The sequence below is a fragment of the Gopherus evgoodei genome, chromosome 1 (assembly GCF_007399415.2).
Source record: "Gopherus evgoodei ecotype Sinaloan lineage chromosome 1, rGopEvg1_v1.p, whole genome shotgun sequence".
Classification (NCBI taxonomy): domain Eukaryota; kingdom Metazoa; phylum Chordata; order Testudines; family Testudinidae; genus Gopherus; species Gopherus evgoodei.
In genome coordinates this window covers 45,238,927-45,262,346 of record NC_044322.1, presented here as the reverse complement: position 1 = coordinate 45,262,346, position 23,420 = coordinate 45,238,927, and the positions used below count along the sequence as shown (strand labels likewise).

At 39.6% G+C, this 23,420-nt stretch overlaps 1 protein-coding gene across 4 annotated transcripts in view; it reads right to left on the bottom strand.

Annotated features, from left to right (window-relative positions):
• PDS5B (PDS5 cohesin associated factor B) overlaps positions 1-23,420 on the bottom strand; it is a 261,481-nt gene that overhangs the window by 105,518 nt on the left and 132,543 nt on the right. For all 4 annotated transcript variants that reach the window (XM_030563149.1, XM_030563141.1, XM_030563158.1 and 1 more), the window contains 6 exons: positions 20,773-20,888; positions 18,215-18,309; positions 16,650-16,795; positions 8,952-9,103; positions 8,022-8,135; positions 5,993-6,074 (listed from right to left, as the gene is read on the bottom strand). In XM_030563149.1, coding sequence (XP_030419009.1) covers positions 5,993-6,074; positions 8,022-8,135; positions 8,952-9,103; positions 16,650-16,795; positions 18,215-18,309; positions 20,773-20,888 — 705 coding nt within the window. The remainder of the gene's footprint in view (positions 1-5,992; positions 6,075-8,021; positions 8,136-8,951; positions 9,104-16,649; positions 16,796-18,214; positions 18,310-20,772; positions 20,889-23,420) is intronic.

The window sequence follows — 23,420 nt, the reverse complement described above, 5'->3', positions numbered from 1 at the left end:
TTAAAGTTTTCATTTAACAGTACTACACCCTCATGGTGTATTATGGATATATTTAGACAATCATTTAATAGTTCAACTATTTAAAAATATTTTATCCACAATGAAGATGAGCTGCTTCTATGAGAAACATTGCACTTAATGATCTTTTGAATTTAAATCTAATTGTAACACTGCAGTCACAGTTTTTTGCATTTTATTATCTTAGGGATTTTGTTTGTTTTTAATTGCTTCTAAAAGTTAGTATATAAATAACCCCAACTGAAGTTTGTTTCTCACTACAATGAATGAAGCAAGTTCATACCATGGCTGTCATTACTGTTCAACTGAAGGGCCTTTTTTTTTGTTTGTTTTGGAGGGGTTTTATTGTGCTTGTTTTTGAGACGGAGGAACAAGAGTGACTAACAGTACAGCAACACAACTGTAATAGCAACCATCAACACCTGCAATAGCAAGGAGCAGAAATGCATTTCTGGAGGACCATGCTATTTGTATTTTACTGAGATATTTACAATCTCCTTCATACTAAACATCCCAATAACTACAAATGAGTATATCATACCTAGCACAAAAAATGTACATGTGATGTCAGAAAAGGAGAATGCAGTTTTTTGTTCACTAATGACTCAAATGTTCAAGAAGGATTTTGAACTCCACATGCAGGTATTTCACACTAAGAATTAGGCTCCCTTTGCTAGGTATGAGGAGTGAGGGAGAGAAAGGAGAATGTTTCAGAAATTCAGAGCATATAAAGCTACCAGACAACTGCTATTAGTTATTCCAATAAGGACATTTTTCTTTATCTGTAATTCTGGTTTCTGGAACATTAAAAAAAAAAATGTATCTATTGGCTTCTTCCTGTAGGTATCACTCCTGTAGGCAGTTAAACCAATTACCAAACCACCTCTTACAAGAAAAAATTCCCCAAAGAAACACTTAACTACAGGATGAGACAAAGGCCTCAGCCTTATCCTTAATAGATTCTAGTCAAGAAATTATGTTTAAAAGGTACTAAGGGAAAGACCAAGCTCCAGACCTGCTTGTAGGAAGTCTAAAAACTATTTTTGGGGGGATAGGAGGAGAACTGGAGGCAAAGGAGGAAAATCATGCCCAGGCAAATTTCACTTTTTTGCATTCTTTTAGGGGAAATCTTTCCTAATACCAAATAAAGCCAGGCAACCAAGCTATATAGGCCTTGGGATGACAAGATATCTACCTAATAGGGCAATTTTGACCATTGTGTGTCTGGCAATCTAACTCCAGAAGGGAGTGACTTTGAACCTTTAAGTTCCCAGCACATGTGTCATACTTTGGTGATTGACTAGGCCCTGTGACAGAAGGTATGGGAATCCTAAATTCTGAGTGAATGTCAGATTTTTGGAGCAGGACAGAAATATGAAAGTGAACAGTGGTGCATTAATGTTAACTTTAACATATATGGAAATACAGGCAGTAGCGTGAAATTATATATTGTCTGATAGAGAAGGCTTCCACAGAAAACGTTCCTTTGTATAAATCTTTTGCACAATTTAGCTACTTTCCTACTCAAATCAGAGAACAAACTGATCTCCCCCAAGAATGCCAATTTCCTGAAACAATGAGTTCCCATTTCATGGATGGGAATAAAAATTCTCTCAACTTAACACTGAGGACTCTTGCTAGATAGATTACTCAGGGTAGACTGAAAATACAGTTCTGCTTAGTGTAATAGAGCATCGGTGTCCACAACGGGTTTATTTTTCATCCTCCTTCCCTATGTTTACAGTCAATACGCTATTACTGAAGTACTGTCTGTTTGAATAATCACTTGGTGATCAATCATCTCATTTTGAACAAAAGTTTGCCAGTCAGTAGGGATGCCATTTCTATCCTCCTGGAAATCTAATTTCTTTAGTCAATCAACTGTTTAGTGTGGCTGTCCAGCTTTTCATGAGGACATCAGAGGCAACCAACACCCCACAACTGATGGCAATCCTCCCACCCCTGAAAGGAGGCTTGGAATCCTACAGGAAGATGACCAAGTAATGAGAGAGGCTGGAAACACTGACCTCAGTGAGAAATTAAGTGAAGCGGCAGACTCCTGGAACAGGCTCATGGAACAAGCTTAAATATTGATGTCAACAGACTGAGAGCCTCCAGGACTTTCAGATTTCAGCTGAGTTAAAAGATGAGATAGAGCACACAAGATCTGACTGGTTTGACCTTGCAGCACTGAACAGGGCTCCCATATGGAGCAATCGTTGGAATCAGGAAGCTGCTATTCTCCTTTATCAGAAAATGCAGGCAGACTAAGGCACTGATAATTTGGGACACTATGTCTCAGGTAACCAGCTTAGAAGGCCAGATTTGAAATTACTCGAATCACAAGACTCCCTCACAGATACCACCACTACCAAAACTTTGTTTTGCCTGTAACAGGCTGAAGGAAATCAAGACACTTACCTTTCTGGAAAGCTTACTGTGATATTCTATCAATTTAATCAAGTTTTGAATTCACCCTAGAGAAGCTGTATACTAGGAAGAATTGGGAATTAAACTATGGCTCTTCAGGGAAGCTATAAATGTTGTCAAAAACTGTGGAACACACATTCCAAATCCAGCTCATTTCAGGTCTACAAGATTCACTTTCTCCAGGTTCTCTCTATTTTTCCTTTTTGGCTTTTCTTTTTGTTTGTTTGTTTCTTAGAGAAATGACTTCTTTTCTCTAATTCCTTGGATTCTTCCAAATGTATGAGTACAGGCCTTGTACAAACGAACAAATCATCAAATGGTACTTCGGTGTAATGTCTTTTTGCAAGGCAAGATCCAGACACTTTTTATGTGCCTGTTCAAACTAGGAGAAGAAAGGAAAATCACCACACAGAGGTATAGAACCAGTAACCTGAAAGACAGGTCAGCCTTTCATCCCCACACCCTTGCAAGAGACAGAACATTCTGAAGCCATACTGACAGAAACAGATGGAGTCTGCTCATCCTCATGAACAGGAGCCTAGGGCGAAGAAGAATAAAGGCTGATCTGCTAGAGGCAGGAGACTCTTCTCTGTCTAACTCTATAGTACCAAAGGTTCAACTGTCTGACCCAAGAGAGGAGAGGAACCCAAATCCAGGAGAATCACCTACTGGACCAGTACGAGAAAGGAAGAGAAGAAGGAGCAGCATAGACCCTGCACCATGTTCCTGCTACCGATAACATGGTATCACCTGCAATGGGGGCATGATCACCCAAGGGAAATGAGTGCATCTATCTTGGAGCAAGAAAAAACTGAAGAGCCTCTTCAAGTACCACCACATGAGAAATCTCTTCCAAGAAGGAAGAAAGTCCATTCGAAAAAGTCAAAAGGTCTAGTGATCAGTTCACATGTCTTCAAGTGCAACACCTGCCAGAGACAGACCATTTATTTTGGCCTGAGAATGTACATGAGCAGAAATTAACCCATTCTGAGATAAGCACTTATTGTTTAACATTTTAAACTCAAATACTTCACCAATTCAATGACACAACATCCCTTAAAGCACCTATCTACATCTGTTTCATGCCAAGACAATTTACTTTTGCTGATAATTTGGCTTCCTAATAGCTTTTAAAGAAAGGCTTTGTGATTTTTCTATATACCCTACTATTTTAGTGAAGGAATATGTCTAATGAGATCAATAGCACCTTCACAATTTAACTTCTCCTTGGTACTGCAGTCATAAACACAAGTTAATGACACTATAGATTGTGATATCAAATTCCATATGGTGACATCTGAAAAGTTAAGTATGTAGAGAAGGGCAATTAGGGAATAGCCAATAAGGAGAAATACTTGATCATTAACAAAGAGAAATTATGAGTATTATTTGATAGTTGAATGGATTAAGAATTGCTTATTTGGAAGTTTTTCCTAGTATGAAATTCTTTTTCCAGCACTTTTTCCAGAGACTGACTAAGCCTACAGCACTCCAGTACAAAATATTTCTTACATCAGAAGAGCATGAAACTGATGAAAACACCACATATGAACACACATATTTCAGCAGCATAACAAAACTATTTTTAAAATACCATGTTCATGGAAGCCTTCACTGAAACTTCAGTTTTAATATTATGGTGTTATGCCACACCAGTCTGATGCTAAAATTGATGACAAAGCACTCACTTTCAGGTAGATATAAATTTCCAAAATACCACACTTTCAACTGAAATTTCTCAGGCATTGAGGATATTTGAAAGTTTGATAAAATTCAGGTTATTTTTGAGAAAAATTACAATGAACAAAATAAACCATGTTTTTCATCAGTCAGGAAATTTTACAAAATATCTTTTTGCATTTTACAAAATGACCCAAAACCAAAGTTTATTTTTCAAACTTGTAACGGTCTTATTTCAAAAATTACTAGTCCTCAATGAAAATAACTGAAGGATTAAGAAACAAGCATGCAAAAATTATAGTGTGCATGAATGTACTAATAAATAATTGAATTTGCAACTGGAATGTAACTAATTTTTTTTAAATAAAGCAACTTAAAATGGAGAAAAAAAATGTATATTTAACTGTACATACTATACAATTATTGCATCATAATCCTTTAAAGCTGTGATATAGTTGAGATATTACATGCATCAAATTAGAATGATTCCCCCTGCAAACATAACTTGGCTCCTGCCACCTATAAGATCATAGTTGTAAGAAACAGGAAAGACCTATTGGATCATAATGTTCATTTATTTGCAAGAGCAGGGCACAGCACTGGAGAGGACATATTAGATAATATACTGATACATGTAGAAATACATGAGCAACAGAGAAAGAATGCAATTATAGTTTCAGAGAAAATAGTAACTGGATCTCTTGTTATGTCTTCAGAATCTCAAACATAACACTGCATATTAACATTTTTGCTTTCAATTGTATATACTATGTACACTTATTGCACTGTAATACCTAAACGTTGTAATCGCTCATGTTTCCTCAACACTACATACCATTCGTTTAAAAATTAATGGGAAACATAAGTTTTACTTTGTGACACTGATGTCTCCCCAAATCAGAAACATTTTCAAAGCTTTAACAGAAAAATCTTGTAACAAATTCACATATTTCAACATATGCTGGGACTTGACAACAGAGGATGAATCTTTCAATAATTGGCCTGTTCACACCCTCTGAAGCACCTGGCATTGGCCCCTTCGGATGACAGGATACTGGTCTTCTATACACACACACACATACGTGTGGGTGTGTAAAATTCTGCTATACTGTTAGGTTTCAAGCAAAACACTGATTTTACAGAATTTTACACTAAGTTGTAGAAATAATTCAATATTTATTATTCAATATTTATATGCAACACACTTACCTCCAAATAAATGTTTATTTTTTTCTATCATTGTCATATACATTTTTAACAACTGTAACTAAATTGTCTGTCTTTGGAATAACCAAATGAATTTCTAACAACTTTCAGAAAGAAAACATAAAATGAACACTGTCAGGATAATTAATATACTTTTTTTTTTTTTTTTTTTACCCACTGTTGTGGTGGAAAATAGTTAAATTTATTGTTAAATTAAATAATTTAACGATGAAAAATAAAAGTTTTCAATGTTTGTTTATTTCCTTGTACTTTACTCAGTTTGGCCATCAGAAATAGATTGGTCAGTTTCAATTTCTAATTCTCCAGCCCCAATACATTCCTGCAAGATGTGGCTTTTAAATACTGGTATTTAAATCCAAACAAAATCTCTCTAAACCTATTTCATATTTTTTAAAATTTTCAAAGTAGCTACAAAAAAACCTTCTCCTATCCCCCCTCCCCCCACACACACTTTGCTATCTCATATATAGTCTGTCAGAATTTTATTTGGGTTTCCAAAGGATTTCACATCTGTCACAGAGCAAGCATGGCAAATTTCAGCTCACAGGTAATAGGTTCTGGACATCAATTAATAGTGTGTCCCTTTAAGTAAAGCCATAAGGGATATACACACAAAATAATTCACGAAGGAACTTACTTTGGGCTGTTTAATTAAGTCGACCAAGTCCTTTACCTGGTGTCGAAGCAGATTTTGACATTTCCACATTTCATTCAATGCTCTGAAGTGAAAAAAAAATTAACTGACAGAAGCTGCTACTCATTAACATGCCTGTAAACCTATAATATACCAAGTAACTTCAACTCCCATTGACTTCAATGAAAGTTGAGATGCTGAGCATTTTCCAGGGTTTGCTCAACTAGTCACAAGTTCAAAACTATAAATAAAATTGTTTCCCGTGGTATGACATTTAATTGCTTGTCTTTATTTTAAAAGGTTCTGCTAGTATACCTGTAGAGTTTAACTTCTGATTATTTCACCTTTAAAAAGGGTGGTGCAAGCCATAGGTCTCCTCTACAAAGAGTTCTTATTTGAACAAGTCTGAGCTCGGTGTCCTAAATACTTTGAAACATGGTAGGTTACACCAGATAACACTTGAAAGTCCATTGGTTTAAAGCAGTATCTTTATCAGATGCTTTTTTTTTTATTTGCAGGAGCAGCAACTTGACAAAGAAGAGACCAGACTGGACTTGTAAGAAGAATCTTAGAAACGTTATATAAAGGAACAAAATCAAACCTCTCCCCCAAAGGCAAATAACTTACATTTTTAAAAATCCTCTAATCTCAGAATCATTTTGAAAAACAAAAATCACCAAATTTTACAGTCCATTGTTGATAAAAATGCATTTTTTAAACTTTTAAGGTATAGTTTTAAAAATACGTACTGCTACAGCTTTATGAACCTTTACTGAAAAACAACAGTAGCAAAAGCAGAATGAAGATTTTTTTGTCATTTGTTATTTTGCCCAAAATAAATATTGGAAAAGCAATTCCTTCTACTCTTAAGATAGCTATTTATTTATTTCACTGCAACAGTTTTAACGACATCTGTGCCACAATTTTTCAACTTAAACCATATAATAGTTCTTACAGTAATGCTAAAGAAAACTTTTTTTTTTAAATTGTTCTTGACCAAGTTAAATACATGCTACAGCAATGCAGCACTATTAAAAGATCAAGACAAAATGGCAAGTGTGGAGGCCTTAGGCAACAACTTACCCAGTACTTAAAAGCTTTCATTCGGAAATAATTATGTTTCTGTCCCTTAAAGTGACTAAAATAATCTACCAAATGTAAACCAAAAAGAATATATTTTTCCTGAGTTTGCAGGCACAGAGCTCCACTGTTACTGTAATGCTCATAGCACTGTCAAACAGGAGCACAGTGAAATTAACAACACTCTTGATCAGCTTCTGAACCCTGGAAGCAGCAGTGAAACTATCAATAATCATGTCAAATTCATGCTTCTGCTTGGGAGAGCGATGAACAGCAGCAGACGCAAGCTCTGCAGTTACCAAAAACAGGTGCTTTGGGAAAGAAAGGGTTGAATAACAGACTACTTTCCTCGCTCTCCCCTTTGAGCAGCCAGAATACTGAAGGTGGGGTAGAATAATGGAGATCAAGCTGCCAAATATGATACAGAAACAGCAACCCTACTTCCCCATTTCCAGCAGCTATAAAGGATATGGTGCTCTTGCTTCTCACCAGGGATTTGCTCCTGGGCACACCTTTCATATCTATTTATGATTAGTGGGTTTAGTCATCTGATTAGTAGTTGTTTCATATATTTTTCAAGCCCTGAATTACAAGATATATATATAACATTTTAGCACTGTATGTTTATTGATAATTTATTAAAAGGATTTGTCCACTATGGCCTGAACCATCTAGTTTTTCCAACATTTATGCAAAGCAGTGCTAATACTTTGTACTAATACAGTACTTTGCAAAGGAATATCATTTTTACAAATGACGCAGCTCTGGCACAGAGATGTTAGATGACTTGCCTAAGATCACTTAGTTGGAGGCCCAAGACAGACCTATGCAGCTCCATATAGGTTTAATAGGATCTCTATATTAAATATTCTTTATAAAGTAACCCTGTCAAACCTCTTAGCGCTGCAAATGTAAAATATATTCAAATTCACATTTGTTATATGAAACATACTTCACAGCATTTGAGTCCAGTGTTGCATAAAGGTAATATAAACATTTCATTCGTTCATTTGTTTCCAAATTGTGAGGGACCATATATTGAGCAAAGATGCGTTCAACAAGCAATCTGAAAGAGAATATCAAGAAGGAACTTTAACTATAAAGCAGCAAGGTAGTTCTAAATTCAAATTACTAAAACATTCATTTAAAAATTCTCAGAACAACAGAGTCAGTGGTAGGTATACACAAAAAGATAGATGCTGTTGAGAAATCTGAAAGCAAGCCACTTAATTCCTATTAATGGTCTCATATAGAACTTGATCAGAACAGAGCTAAAAGTTATAATAATCCTACCATCAGAGTCTGACACAAAAGACTATGCTTACTAGACTCAAGCGTATTGGAATTTGGGTATGAATCAAAGTAAGTAGAATATTTTAGATCAGAAAACTGGAATTAGTAGGCTTTTTCCAAGTGAGGGAGTTTAGAGGATGGAAGCTTTTACCTCATGGGTAAGGGGTCATCTGACATTGCATGTGTTTGATTCTATTGTACTTATTTTTAAAGTTTATATGTCCCCACAAATTTGTTGATATGTGCAATGCATAAATCAAAAGAATAAATTAATAAAGCAAACAACTTTTTTAACACTAACATAGGATGAGTAAGAAACACAGGAAAAAAAACGAGAGTAATTCTACTCCACTGAAGCAATACTTCTGAGTTTAAAAAAAAAATGGAACACAACTTGACAGTGTCCAAGTAAGAACACAAGTTGACCTCCCCTCCCCCTCCCCCCCCCCACACACGAGATATATATGAGATAAAATATATTTTTTCCTTTTATCATCATTTAATAATCAGAAAATAAATTCAGGTTAGAAAGCAAAGCAACCTGTATATAACAAGTCTCTAATCTTCAAAACTTAGTAAACTGACCTACCGGTCATCAATACTGTTTTGATAATATATATGCAGCAGTTTGTCCTTGATCCATGAAATTTGTTTTGCAGCTTCTTTTCCCGCCTCTGACTGTAATGAATATTTCTTGTATATCTGGGCAAGTCCCATCATAGCTTCTTTTCTCACTCTCCACTAAAAAATAATATCGCAGTTTTAAAACTCAAACAAATTTAAAAAAATTATTTTAAAAGAAAAAATCTCTTGGCAAAGTAGTATTTCCTTTTTCCTTAAAAAACCAAAATAGCGATTCTAATTTGTTTAAAAAAAAGTTTACTGCATTTTATTAAATTTAATAAAAAGTTTTATATTTATCATTATATCTGCAACTACCAACATTTTCATCATCATTATTAGCTAGCATGTGAATAAAACTAATGTCTGAGTAAGCAAACAAACCCTCTGGACTTTAATGGGTAATATTTCTAATATCAAAATAATTTTTTCTTCAGGGAACTATGCTGAATACCTACCATTATTTTATGGCTGCATAGGGGGAAAGCATGTCACCAATTGAGAAAAATAAAATCAGAAAATGACAATGATTGGTAAAGTTTGCCCTCAGCTTGCTTGCTATTAATGTTATTTAGAATACATGAAAACAGTTTTAAAGTTTACTGAATAATGAAATATGCTTAACTGGAATTTCAAAAATGTACAAGTTTGGAACTTAGTGAATTTGATCACAGTCTTCCAAGGTTCTAACTAGAAGTGAGCAACTTGACAAGCTGAGGATGATTGAATATTTTTCACTTCAATCCACAATAAATTTTGAATTCTGTGTTCCACATTTTTCAAAGAATATTTCAATATCTTTGAAGGATTTCATTTTTATTTACAAATACTAATATAACAAAGACAACAAATGATACAGAAAATACCATTAAAATAGTTATAAGACCTACACTGAACACAATCCACAGTACTACAATGCAAGATTATGGTTTGATTTTTGTTCTCTAGGTATGAGCTGGCAGGGACAGAGCATTACAGAAACAGGATATTCAAATCCTAGAGCAAGAGAATGCCTCAGTGTTTAGCAGTGACTATTCCATCTAAGTATAAAGGACCACCAATAATTTCTCCAAAGGGAATCCTGCCAAGTTTTCTTCAGCTTGAAGGATAATGACTACACAATGGTAACATGATATTTAAAATAGGACAGTTACCTGTTCCATAATTGGCCTTCTTTGAGATGTGTTGCTCAGGTGTATTCCACTGTAGGTGTGCGTGCTCGCCACGTGCACCGGTGCTGGAAGTTTTTCCCTTAGCAGTATGCGTAGGGGGGAGGACCACTGCGACCCCTGAAGTGGTGCCTCTATATTGTGTTATAAGGGGAAATGCGCACTCCCCCGACCCTCGGTCCCTTTGTTTCAGACAACTCCAACAGAAGGGAAGGAGGGCAGGATGTGGAATACACCTGAGCAACACATCTTGAAGAACACCAGTTACATAACAGATAACTGTCCTTTCTTCTTAGAGTAACTGCTCATATGTATTCCACAGTACGTGACTCCAAGCGATATCTGATGGAGGTGGGTAGGAGTTTAAAGGTTTCTGGGAGGGAGTACCACCCTACCAAACGCGGTGTCATCCCATGCTTAGGAGACGATCGCACAGTGAGAGGAAAAAGTATGGACAGAGGACCATGTGGCAGCCCTACATATGTCCTGGATAGGGACGTGGGCTACATAAGCGGCCGACGAGACTTGAGCTCTCCTAGAATGCGCCTTCACGATAGGCGGCGGGGGAACCCCTACCAAGTTGCAACACGTGCGCATGCACAAGGTGATCCAGCAGGAAAGCCGCTGGGTGAAAAGTGGCTGTGCCCTCATATGCTTGGCCAATGCAACGAACAGCTGTGAGGATTTCCTGAATGGCCTGGTTCGGTCCAAGTAAAAGGCCAGCGCTCTACGTACGTCTAGTGTTGGAGGAATGAGGTTTAGGACAGAGTACTGGAAGGAAAATGTCCTGATTCATATGGAAGGTGGGGACCATCTTCAGGAGAAATGCAGGGTGTGGGCAAAGCAATGCCACTTTCCATAACAGGTGGGACCAGGAACAATGGCCCAGGGTTCAAATGGAGGACCTGTTAGGCAAGATAGCACTAGATTCAGATCCCATTGCAGGACCGGGGCCCTGGTGTGTGGGAACGCACAATCTAGGCCCTTTAAAAAGCGGGAGGTCATCAGAAGGGAGAAAACCGAGTGATCCTGCATCAGAGGGTGGAAGGCTGAAATGGCCACTAAATGTATCCTGACGGAGGCAGGAGCTAGTCCTTGGGTCTTAAGGGACAGGAGGTCATTGAGAATGAGCTGGAGGGACGCGGATGATGGGGAGGCACCCCACTCCCCTGCCCACCTAGAGAACCTAGACCATGTGTTAAGGTACGTCCGTCGTGTGGACAGCTTTCTGCTCTCCAGCAGAATTCGTCTGACATCCTCCAAACAAACACTTTCTCTCCTCGTTTAACCAGGGAGCAACACAGTGTCATGTGAAGCGTGGCCAGGCTGAGGTGGAGAAGGCATCCCCTCTCCTGAGAGAGGAGATCCAGGCAGAGCGGCAGCCTCCGCGGAGGGGCCACTAGAAGTTGCAGGAGGGTCCCGTACCAATGTTGGCGGGCCCAATCCGGGGCTATGAGGATAACCCTCGACCTGTCTTTTCTTTTTGCAGGACCTTGCCTATCAGTGGGAACAGTGAAAGGGCATTGAACAGTTGGCCTGACCACCGCAGGAGGAATGCATCTGAGATTGCCTCCCTTTCTGCCCCTGCCCTGGAGCAGAACTGGGGGCAGCGTCAGTTCTGGGCAGAAGCAAAAAGGTCGACCCACGGAGCTCCCTACTCTCAGAGGAGCTGTCGGGTGACCTCCCAGTGGAGTGATCACTCGTATTGGTGGGAAAATGCTCTGCTGAAGTGATTGGCTCACACATTGTGCGTGCTAGGTAAGTGGAAGGCCTGCAGGGAGGTATCATGGGCTACGCAAAACTCCCATAGGTCCAGGGCTTCCATGCACAGGGCCAAGGAACGTGTGCCCCCCTGCCTGTTGATGTAATACATCGCGGCTGTGTTGTTTGTGAGGACTCTGACGGCCCTCCCGCAAAGGTGCAAACTGAACGCTATACATGCCAGGCATACTGCCCTGAACTCTCTGACGTTTATGTGGAGGGACAATTCCAAGGTCAACCATCTGCCTTGGGTTTGAATGTTCCCTAAATGGGCTCCGCAGCCCAGGTCCGAGGCATCCAACACCAGGTCTAGTGAGGGAGGGGCTTCTCGGAAGGGAAACCCATTCAGCATGTTGCTCAGGAGGGACCATCACTGCAGAGTAGCCGCTACGTTGGGTGGTATCGGGACAACCTTGTATAGGCTGTCCCTGGACTGAGAATACTGGGAGGTTAACCAGAGCAGGAGGGGCCTCACTCTGAGCTGGCATGCCGCACCATGGAAGTGCATGCTGCCATGTGACCTAGGATTTTAAGGCACACTCTTGCCATGGTCACAGGGAAGTTCATGACCGAGGCTATGAGACTTTTGAGCGTCTCAAACCTGTCCCAGGGAAGAGAGGCTGTGGCCTCCATGGAGTCCAGCAGAACCCCTATGAAGTGCATGCTAATATGGACGTGGCCTCATTCACCACTAGGACCAGACCTGTTCATGTGGACAGCAAGTATTGCATCTGGGCCTGTACCTGAGACCGGGAGTTGCCCTTGAGGAGCCAATCATTCAGATAAGGAAAATTTGTAGTCCATTCCTCCGGAGGTGGGCCGCCACCACTGTCACGCATTAGGTAAAAACCCTGGGGGCCGTGGAAAAGCCAAAAGGAAGGACCACGAACTGGTAATGGTTCCGCCCTACCAGGAAGCGGAAGAAGCACCTGTGATCCTCGAAAACATGGATGCGGAAATTCGCATCCTGGAGGTCCAGGGACACGAACCAATCCCCCGGGTCTAGGGAGGGAATGATGGAAGTCAGGGATATCATGTGGAACTTGTGAGAGACCATAAACCTGTTGAGATTCTGTAGGTCCAGGATGGGCCAGAACCCACCTTTTGCCTTCGGGATCATGAAATATCAGGAGTAAAACCCATTGCCCTGGAATTCTACCAGTATCCTCTCCACTGCGCCCGAGGATGTGCGCCACCTCCTGGCTTAGAAGAGGGGCATGTTCCAGTTCCCCAAGGTCCTCCCGGGGCGGAAGGTGGTGGAGTGGAGGTGAGGCAAAATGCAACATGTAGCCCCTGAAAATAGCGCTGAGGACCCACTGGTCTGACGTTATATGGGACCACTCCACTCGGAATGCAGATAAATGGTTTCAGAATACAAACTTTATTAACTGGGGGGCTTCTGTGGCAACAGGCCCAGTGGCCCCCCGCAAAGAGTCAAAACCGACTCTTCCCCTGCTTCTTGCCCTTCGCGGGGCCGAGCAGGACAACACTGGGACCTGTGTCTCTGTTCCCTCTGTCTCTTAGGCCGGGGCTCATATCTGCCCCTAGCGGGAGGCGCTACGGTCTGCAGCCTAGGTTTGTCCTTTGCTGGTGGGACATATAGACCCAGAGTTTGCAGGGTGGTGCGGGAGTCTTTCATTCCATGCAGGCAGATGTTGGTTTGGTCCGCAAACAGCGCTTTCCCATCGAAGGGAAGGTCCTGCATCAAGGACTGGGACGCTGCAGACAGACCAGACAGAAGAAGCCAGGACACCCTAGGCATAGATATGGCCGAGGCCACTGAATGGGCTGCCGTATCAGCTGTGTCCGAGGAGGCCTGGAGGGCTGCTTTTGCTGCTGCTGCTGCCGCCGCTTCCTCAACCAGAGCCTTGAACTCCTTTCTGTCCCGCTCCAGGAGAAGAGGCTCGAACTTCGGTAGAGACCCCCATAAGTTAAATTCATAGTGGCTCAACAGGGCTTGGTGGTTGGCCACCCTGAGCTGGAAGCTCGTGGAAGAATAAACCTTCCTGCCAAAAGAATCCAGTCTCCTGGTGTCTTTGTCCTTGGGGGTGGGCACAAGCTGACCGTGGCATTCCCAGTGGTTGACTGACTCCGCCATCAAGGAGTTGGGTGCTGGGTGGGAGTACAGGTACTCGTGTCCCTTAGCCGGGACAAAGTACTTTCTCTCTGCTTTTTTGGAGATAGGTGCCAGGGAAGCTGGGGTTTGCCATAGAGCAGTCAATATGTTGGCTACTCCTTGGTGGAGAGGTAGGGCCACATGGCCTGGTGCCGAGGAGGACAGTAGATTGAAAAGGGTGTCTGCTGGCTCCTCCAACTCCTCAGCCTGAAGTTGGAGATTTGAGGCCACCCGCTTGATGAGCTCTTGATGAGCCTTCAAGTCCTCCTATAGAGCGGGTGGAGAGGCCACTATGGTCTCCTCCGGCAAGGGAGCCGGTCCAGCTCCCAGGGCATCGGGAGGTGCCAGTGGTTCGATCCCCAAGACCGAATCCAGGCCTGGTATCGCCTGCTCGGTACCCGTCGACTTTAGACTCTGTCGCGGCGGACATACCGAATGGGCATGGGACGCTCCAGCTACCGAGCAGGGTCTTGCAATTGTGGCCATAGTGCCCACTGATACCATTGCCCCTGCCCCAGTGCCCCTTGCCACCAACTGGCTTGGGTACTGGGCAGTGCAAACTGCTCTTGAGGGGCCGTGCAGCTTCGGGACAGGCAGCTGGGTGCCGAAGCAGAGGTCACCATTACAGCACGGTGTCATAAGAGTGGCGGGAGCGTCTATGATCGTGTCGGTGCTGACCTTGAGATCTGGACCTCGACAACGAGGAGTGGTCCTCGTCGGAGGTGCTGCTCTCGCAGTCATCCCGCGCGGGTGAGTCAGCCAATCTGAGCAGAGTGGAGGGCTGACGCGAGCTAAGTGAAGACCTCGTCGAACGGGGCAGCATACAGTCTTCGGAGCGGGGACTCTGTCCTGCCCGGGAGGGCTTGTGTGCTCCCAACGGCAGCTTCCCTTGGGACCGGGCACCTGTCTCAAGCGGCACACCCGGCACCGGAAGGGAGAGAAGGTCACACATGGCCTGTGCAGCCTCCAGCGATGATGGCATTCTCACCGCGGGAGAGGAATGTGCTGACAGGACTGGGCTACTCCACTGAGCACGAATCAGAGGTCTGAGTCCCCAGGTGGATCATGGGCTGCCCAACTCAGGTCTGGCCTCACCTCTGTCTTTTTGTCAGCGCTGCTGAGTCCCTGCTTCTTAGCAGGTGAGCAGTGCCGGCTGGTAGCTCCGCACCAAGGACGCGGTGCCCAGTGCCGTGTGCGGATGGGTTGCCGGTGCCGGGACCAACGCAGACTCCATTAGCAAGGCGTGCAGCCAGACATCCCTCTCTCGTTTAGTTCAAGGCTTGAACAATCTACAGATTTTACAGCGGTCTGTAACGTGTGTCTTGCCCAAGCAGCGGAGACACTGAGTGTGCAGGTTGCTTCTTGGCTTAGAACTGCTACAGGAGTCAGACGAATTGAAGCCTGGGGCATGGGGCATGCCCTGCACCAGGCAACTAACTAAAGAAGTTATCCAACTACTGGAGAAGACAAGTACTACTAAGGCTAATAGGAGAGCTACAGCAAAGCTGGAGCGCAACGTTCCGACTACCTTCACTGGCAGCAAGAAGGAACTGAGGGTGAGGGGCACGTACAGCTCCTCTTACAGCGCGATACATAGGCACCAGTCCGGGGTCACAGTGGTGCTCCCTCCTACAGGTACTGCTAAGGGAAAAACTTCCAGCACCGGTGCACGCGTCAAGCACGCACACCTACTGTGGAATACACATGAGCATTCGCTTGAAGAAGAAGGGATATTTCTCAAAGCTGAATGAATGACACCCATTCTCCCACGCTCTAGGACAGGAGTGGCCAACCAGAGCCACATGCAACTCTTTAGAAATTAATATGCGGTCCCTTGTATTAGCAGCAACTCCAAGGCTGGAGCTACAGGTGCCAAATTTCCAAATGTGCCAGGGTGTGCTCACTGCTCAACCCTTGGCTCTGCCACCAGGCCCTGCCCCCCTCTCCACCTCTTCCCACTCCCTGCCCTGAGCACTTCTCCCCCTCCCCAGAGGCTCCTGCATGCCACAAAACAGCTGATCAGGAGGTGCAGGGAGGAAGGGGGAGGTGCTAATCAGCAGGGCTGCTGGTGAGTGGGAGGCGCTGGGAGCAGGGGGAGCTGATATGGGGCTGCTGACATATTACTGAGACTATTTGGCAATGTACATTGGTAAATTCTGGCTCCTTCTCAGGCTCAGGTTGGCCACCCCTGCCCTAGGAGGAAGAGAAGAAAGTGGACTCAAGTGAACACTCTATTACGCTATGATGCAATACTCCAAACAATGTAGTTTGTCGTCTACCTGTTTTTGACAAAGACGCATACCATGGTGTTACCAGATATTTCATCAAAAATCTTTCAATGACAAGTTATTTTTCTCTTTGGTTTTTACATTTTTTTTTACCATTAGACTTCAAAATACTTTAAAAACTGGAAATTTGAGATGAATAACTTTAAACTATCAACAGCAAATGTTTTTGTATTATTTAATAGTTTTTATAATCCGTTCAAATTAAAGTTTTTAATTTGGGTGTCTTTAAAAAGAAAGGTTATTTCTTATCTAAAAACAAAACTCTGAATTTAGTACAAGGTATTTGAGACGAACACGATTAATCACTATTAGAACTAATCTATATGTCTTACCCGTTTGTCCAGTGTTCTCTCTCTTACAAAATTAAGTAGGTGATCATTAACAAGCAAAAGATCTTTTTTAGCAGCGGTAACTATGGATACAATAACATCATGCCTAATGGCTTCTTCAGGGTCATGTGACCTTACTTTAAGGTATTCTGAAAGAAAAATACTATAATTAAAATGAAATATTTATGCAGTGTTAACTGTGTTTAATTCCCTAGAGACTGCTTAAAGAAATATGACTAAAGTCAGCCACATTTTACACTATTTCAAACATCAAGTATAAAGTCACTGAATTGATCATAAGGTTAGATGAACTGCCACTTATTTAGCAAAAAAAAATTTTACTTAGAATACAGTATATCTAACAATTATTCCACTAGTAGTCTCTCAGCTCTCATCTATAATTAAAAGTTTATTTTTGTTAATAGTTAATTCATTCAGATAGAGAGATTAAGATTTTCTTTCCCAGACTACAGCGTATCCCTAACTGGTAACTACTTCCTCTGGCTGATCACCAATATTTAAAAAGCAACAATACAAGTGGGGAGGGAAAGCTCAGAATCAGTAATAAAATACATAACCTTTTTGCCAGTACAGTCATTTAATCAAATTTGTACAAAACTGATAGGTGACGAGAAGTCATTGCACCTTGATCACTGCTCAGTGATCAAAGAAAAATGAGTTGATCATCGCAAACAATAACCATTAATATTACTGGCAGCAAGCCACAGTGCAACAGACAACATCCAGAAATAATGAAGTCCTGACTTCCATTTAAAGAGGCTTTGAAATTTGAAAGCTATTCCTACCAGGGTGTTTGTGTGGTTTTGCCTTTTTTTTTTTTTTTTTTTTTTTTTAAGTATAATTTGGCTAAAGCAATATTTTCTAAAAGAATTCACCTAGAGGACACAGTAACGGAAACAGTTTTAAAGTTTACTGAATAATGACACGGTAGTCAAAAAAGTTCTGATCTATAGTTATAAAGGTTGGAACTTAAATATATTTTTCAATGACACAAACTTAATTCCAGGGGAAAAAAAGGCAATACAAATCCACTATTCTCCTCCATATCTCAAAGCATTCCACAGTGTAAGCCAGAAAGTCTAGTATCAGACATGAAAGCAGGCAAAAGCCAACTCAACCACACTTCCAGGACAACAGAAGGAATACAATTAACCTTTATTTTCAATCTTTTACTAAACAAACGCCCTGACATTTTAGGTGAATGATTTCCTCAGCTATATTTGGGTTATTTTGCTCTGCTTATCTGAAACACTTCATACTATATTCTGTGAAGATCATGGAGGCAGTGGTGATTAGGCAGTTATTAATTACTGAAAATACAAGAATAATCTGGTCCAACATCTTAAATTCATCTTTGCTCATATTTATCTGCTTTTTCATATTTCATTCACTGTAAAAATCCACTTAACTAGCATATTTCAAAACCGCATTTTTCACAAATGTTGCAAAGCCACAATAGTAACCAGATACCTGGTTCTACTAATTCTACTATTACCCCTGAGAACAAGATAAAAAATCTTGAAGAATATTAATAAAAAAACAGGTACCTGTTAAATCTTTTGCTAGATCTGGATGGTTCATAAGGCAGTGGCTAGCAAATTTCACACATTCAAGCCGAATAGGTACATGGATATCATTAAACCTGTTTTAGGAACAAACACTGTATTTAATAAATTAAGATGCATGTATAACATTATTTTATTTCATTTCCAAAGCACTGTGCCTATTTCTATATACAAAGCACTGAAATAGCAATAATCCAAGATTGATCTTAAACTCAGAGAGACACTCTCACATTTTCACTTAAGGGTAACACCTTCCCATTTCCTGTCCTTTTGTACCATGCAACCTTGTATACATACAATTAAGTTCTACGTCTTTGATTCGATTTCTAAGGGCTGCAGATTCAGTTGATGAACTGATAACTAGGATTAGACTAGAAGGTTTTGGGACATAGGGCAAAGTGCTCCAGGAACCACTATCTCCTTTTACATTTAGCTTAGGCAGCATGAAGCAACCTAACTTAAGTGAACACAAAATAGATGTAGCTGTTTTCTAGCCCTTTTTTCTTTTCCAACTATGTCTATGCTTCTCATATATGGATGCATGAATAAAATAGATGTCCTTAATTTTACACTGATAATTTGATTGGTCTTGCAAAGTCTTATTTAAAAAGCCAACTTGGAAATATTTCCTATATATAAAGTTCATTTATTTGCCCTTTACTAATGGAAATATCTTGCCCAACGAACACTGAAAACTCCCACAAACATAAATGACATTTACTTATGGGTAGCAGATATTGGTTTAAAAAAATATATAGATGGTCCACTGTCCACCATTTCCATAAACATCAAATATTTAAATAGTAATATGAAGAATCACATGGGTTTCACTAAAAAAATTAGTTTCCTAAATTGTCAATCCCAAACAAACTATTCTTCTTTGAACTGAATAATGTAAGGCAACATTATTAGGCTTCTACATGCATCAAATGTAACCTAAAAGGAATCTGTTTAAAGATGGACCACTTTAAAAGTACAGATGCTACCCGAGTTACGCAAACCCGACATAACCAAATCCGAGCTTACGGGAAAAGTTCTCTAAGGTAGAAATAGGAGGGGTTTTTTTGGTTTTTCTTTTGGTGTAATGGTCAGAGATATGTTTCTGACTTATGCAAAATTCGAGTTATGCAAGGCGTTCCGGAATAGAACGCCTGTGTAAGTCAGGTAGCGTCTGCAGTTAAAACTTTCAAAAAAACCAAAAACAGTCTCAACAGAAGTGTATGAACATCTGAAAATACAAAATCTAGTCTCATGTTTGATTTTGATTGGAACTGTCCTATAGAACTATCCAACTTTAAATTATTTTGAAATATAATCAAATACAAATTTAATATAAGATACTATACAAAAGGAAATCTTTTGAAAAATATCAAATGCCTTTTAAAAAGGGAATTCTTTGGAAAAAAATTAAATCTCTAAATTTTCAAAATCTCTAAACTAAAATTATCTAAATTAAATAAATTTAAATGTCCAAATCTTTAAAAATATAAATTCAATATTGTGACAACATAGCTCTAATGTCATTTAACAGCATATATGAAAAACTTTTGCTACAATAAAGATGACATTTGAATGAAATAAAGCTATACAATAAAAAGATTTAGCATATAATTTAGAAAATAGAAATATAGAATTACACTATATTTTAATGGATTTATTACAAAATGTGACTTTACTGGTTACTTATTTTTTCAACGTTTAAAAGATGCTATAAAATGAATATTGGAGTCTTCAAATTTGTAACCTTCTTAAAACAGCCACTGTGATTAGTTGATGACAGAGAAATAACACATCTTCATTACTATTTTATTTTACAATGAAGTATTTTTTGCTAGGCCCAATTAGCATCTAGTATTTTTAAAATCTAGTATGAAAATATGTTTGATAGTGTCTTCAAAGAGAATTTCAGACAAAACACTTCTACATTTAAAATTTTCTAAAATTTTTATCTGTAGAAAATTTCCCTTAATACTGATATTTTATCATTTTAATATGATATAATATTATTTGCAGTATAAACTATAGCCCACTTGCATTAATCTACAGGGATTAGCACTGACCCAACATCAGGTACGCTTTCACTACAGTCTTTATACCAATATTTTTAAACACAGCAATTATTATTCAGTAAGATACATTTTATTTTAAGCATACAGTATATAAAGTCCCAGGATCTCTTAAATCTCTCAGATACTACCAATGCCATCTGATGTTATTTTAGAAGTTATAAACTCATTTCATAGTTTTATATAGAATATAGAATATAATATTGACAATATTAAAATTATACAAGTGTAATTATATACAATTTTAATATTGTAAATGTAAGTAAAGGAACAGGCTGGTTTATAATTATTAGCTCTATAGAATCACAGATGTAATATCTTTAATATTATCTGCGTCATATTTCAGAGCAAGCAGCAGAATAAAATTCTTACTTATCCATAGATTATATTTATTTTAAATAAAGGAAATTTGTAAAAGGTTGAATTATACTTCATTGTTTATCCCTGTGGGAAGGGAACTAAAACAGGGTATACCTCCCCAAGTAGCACTGCCAAAGTGGTTTGTTTTGAGATGCCAACTCTGAATCCTTTGCCCCAAACATTTTTGCTAGTAGTTTTACAACCTGCAGGCGTTCTTCATTGTCATTGCTCTGGAAAATGAACACATTTTTCAAAAATAAAAACTGTATAAATGACTTTTACATATTTATCTTACATTACATACATTTATCTTCAGACAAAATGCAGATTAAAATATACAGTTCTGGTATACAGCAATCTGTGTTTCAGAGAGATAAAATACTATTAATCATGGAGATGAAGAAATTAGTATGGAAATTAAGGAAGTTCAAATAAAGATGCAATGTAGAGTGCCCCAATAATACAAATCCGTGGAAAGAATACCAGGCTTTGTACATTATTTCAACCCTCATTAACAGTTTGCTAATATTTTGTATCTGTATTTGTTAAAAACAGTAAAAGAGTTAGGCATATTTATACAACCAAACTTAGGCAGATAACAAATGAGATAAAACACAACATTAAAACACAATTTAGAATACTATCTACAAGTATACTATAAAAATGCTCTGCATATCTCCTGCCGTTGATATGAGAACGTCAGCAAGAGTAAGGTTCACTGCCCCTATGATTTTATGGAATTGTTACTGAAAGCTCTTCAGCATAAATTTTCAAAAGAAACTAGTGATATGCCTCAAATTTCTGGATGCCCAACTTGGGACATCTTGAGGCCTCATGTTCAGAAAGTGATGAGCAACAAACTTAAAAAAAAATCAGGCCGCTTTAAAATAATCTCAAAACTTAGGTCCCCTAAATTGAGGCACCCAAACACACTGGTTACTTTTGAAAATTTAGGTTTTCATAATTCAACACTTCCCAAAACTACAACACTTCCTAAAACTATGCTTTGAATTGGAAATTAAATGTGCTCCTACACAGTTCAAAATGATATTCTAGCTAAATATTCTATTACTAATTTTCATTTCCACCTGCTTGAAGAATAAAACATATCCTTTTAGTTTAAAATATAATGTAGAGATGTTGTCACATTTGTTAGCTTTCCATACATTTACAATTCACCACACGACATGCGTTTATTTTTGCATAAACTAAGAAAACATGAAAAAGTTATCCCATGGCTACACTTGCAGTTTAATGCTGCTTCTTTGTCCCTCCACAGTCATTAGCTGGACACCCCTGGCTCTTCCCACTCTCCAGACTCCTTCCTGCTGGTATAATACAAGGGGAGTGTTGAGGCAGGAAGGTACTGTTCTACTATCATGGACATCCTTACCATATCGGTCCAACCGTTTGCCTCCTTTGGAGTTAGCTTTATCATCAAGAAATGAAGGAAAGGTGGTCTTCGTTAGCATTGCCTAATATGACTTGATGCCCTGCTGTGGCTGGTTTGATATATTCTACATACCAAAGGTTACTGTGCGGGGAAAGCACAGAAAGTTAGGCTTGCGCCAACTTGGATGGTGTCTCCTACTTCCACCAATACCATTTTAAAGGAGTTCTGGCCACTACCAAATGTCCCAATCGGTAGGTAGGCACCACTACACTCTACAGCAGCGGCCACTAATATCACCCCCAGCTACTCAGGATCAGGCTGAAAATGTTTGCTGTGCATTTTCACAGAATTTCCAAAATCAGAAAATATTTCATATATTTACAGTGAACATGCTCAGCTCTGCAATGTATCTGTAGTTCTAAAAAATAGCCATATCCAAAATATGTTGCTTATATAAATACTGGGCATTTCACATAAGAATGGAGACAACCCTTAGGCTTGAATACCATATTTATTTGGTAACAGAATAATTAAATATATTTTACTTCTAAAATGAACAAATAAATTCCCTGGTTATGACTCCGCTTTAGTATTAGCAGGAACTGGCAACAACAGTATGATTTTATTCTGTTACAACTGCATATTTATCTGTCCATTTTTTCAGATGAGTGTTCCAGTTCCAAATCTGCCGTTCTATTATGTGGTAATGAGAGAGGTGGTGGCAATATTATCAAGAAAACTATTTTTCAGCTTCTGCTCTTTTAATCAGTTTACAGGATTATTTGTCTGTCATTGGCTTCAGTAAGTTCCAGGGCTACAGCATCTTTTCCAAACTCATGGCAAGAATTTGTCTACTTGTGCGATTTCCTGCCTAACCACCTGGACAAAACAAACAAAAATCCAAAGGTCTGCACAGACTAGCATTATGTGATACTTACAATCTATCTATTCTTATGTGTATATCTACTTTCCTTACAGGGAGAAAAGTCACGCATACCACCATACATGGAAGCATCACTCCTAATTATGTCATATAAATTTCAGAATCTGACTGGCACTAGCAAGCCAGATGCCAGCTCATATCAAGACTGGAAGCATTAGCGAAGAACAAATTCATATCTGGAGACCAGACCAGTTCAGCTGTATGTTAGTTTTACTTAAAACAGGCATCAGTTTTATAAGAATGTATTTAGTGTTTAGACTATATGAAACGCCTATAAATTGCTACATGCTTCAGTCCCACATTTAATGTCAGTATTCTATGCTATAAGAAAATATGTAAGTTTTGCTTTATAACTCTGAAAATGTTTGCTATTAACTTGTAAACACAGGTACAGGAATCATCTACCCCCCCCCCCCCCCCGCAATC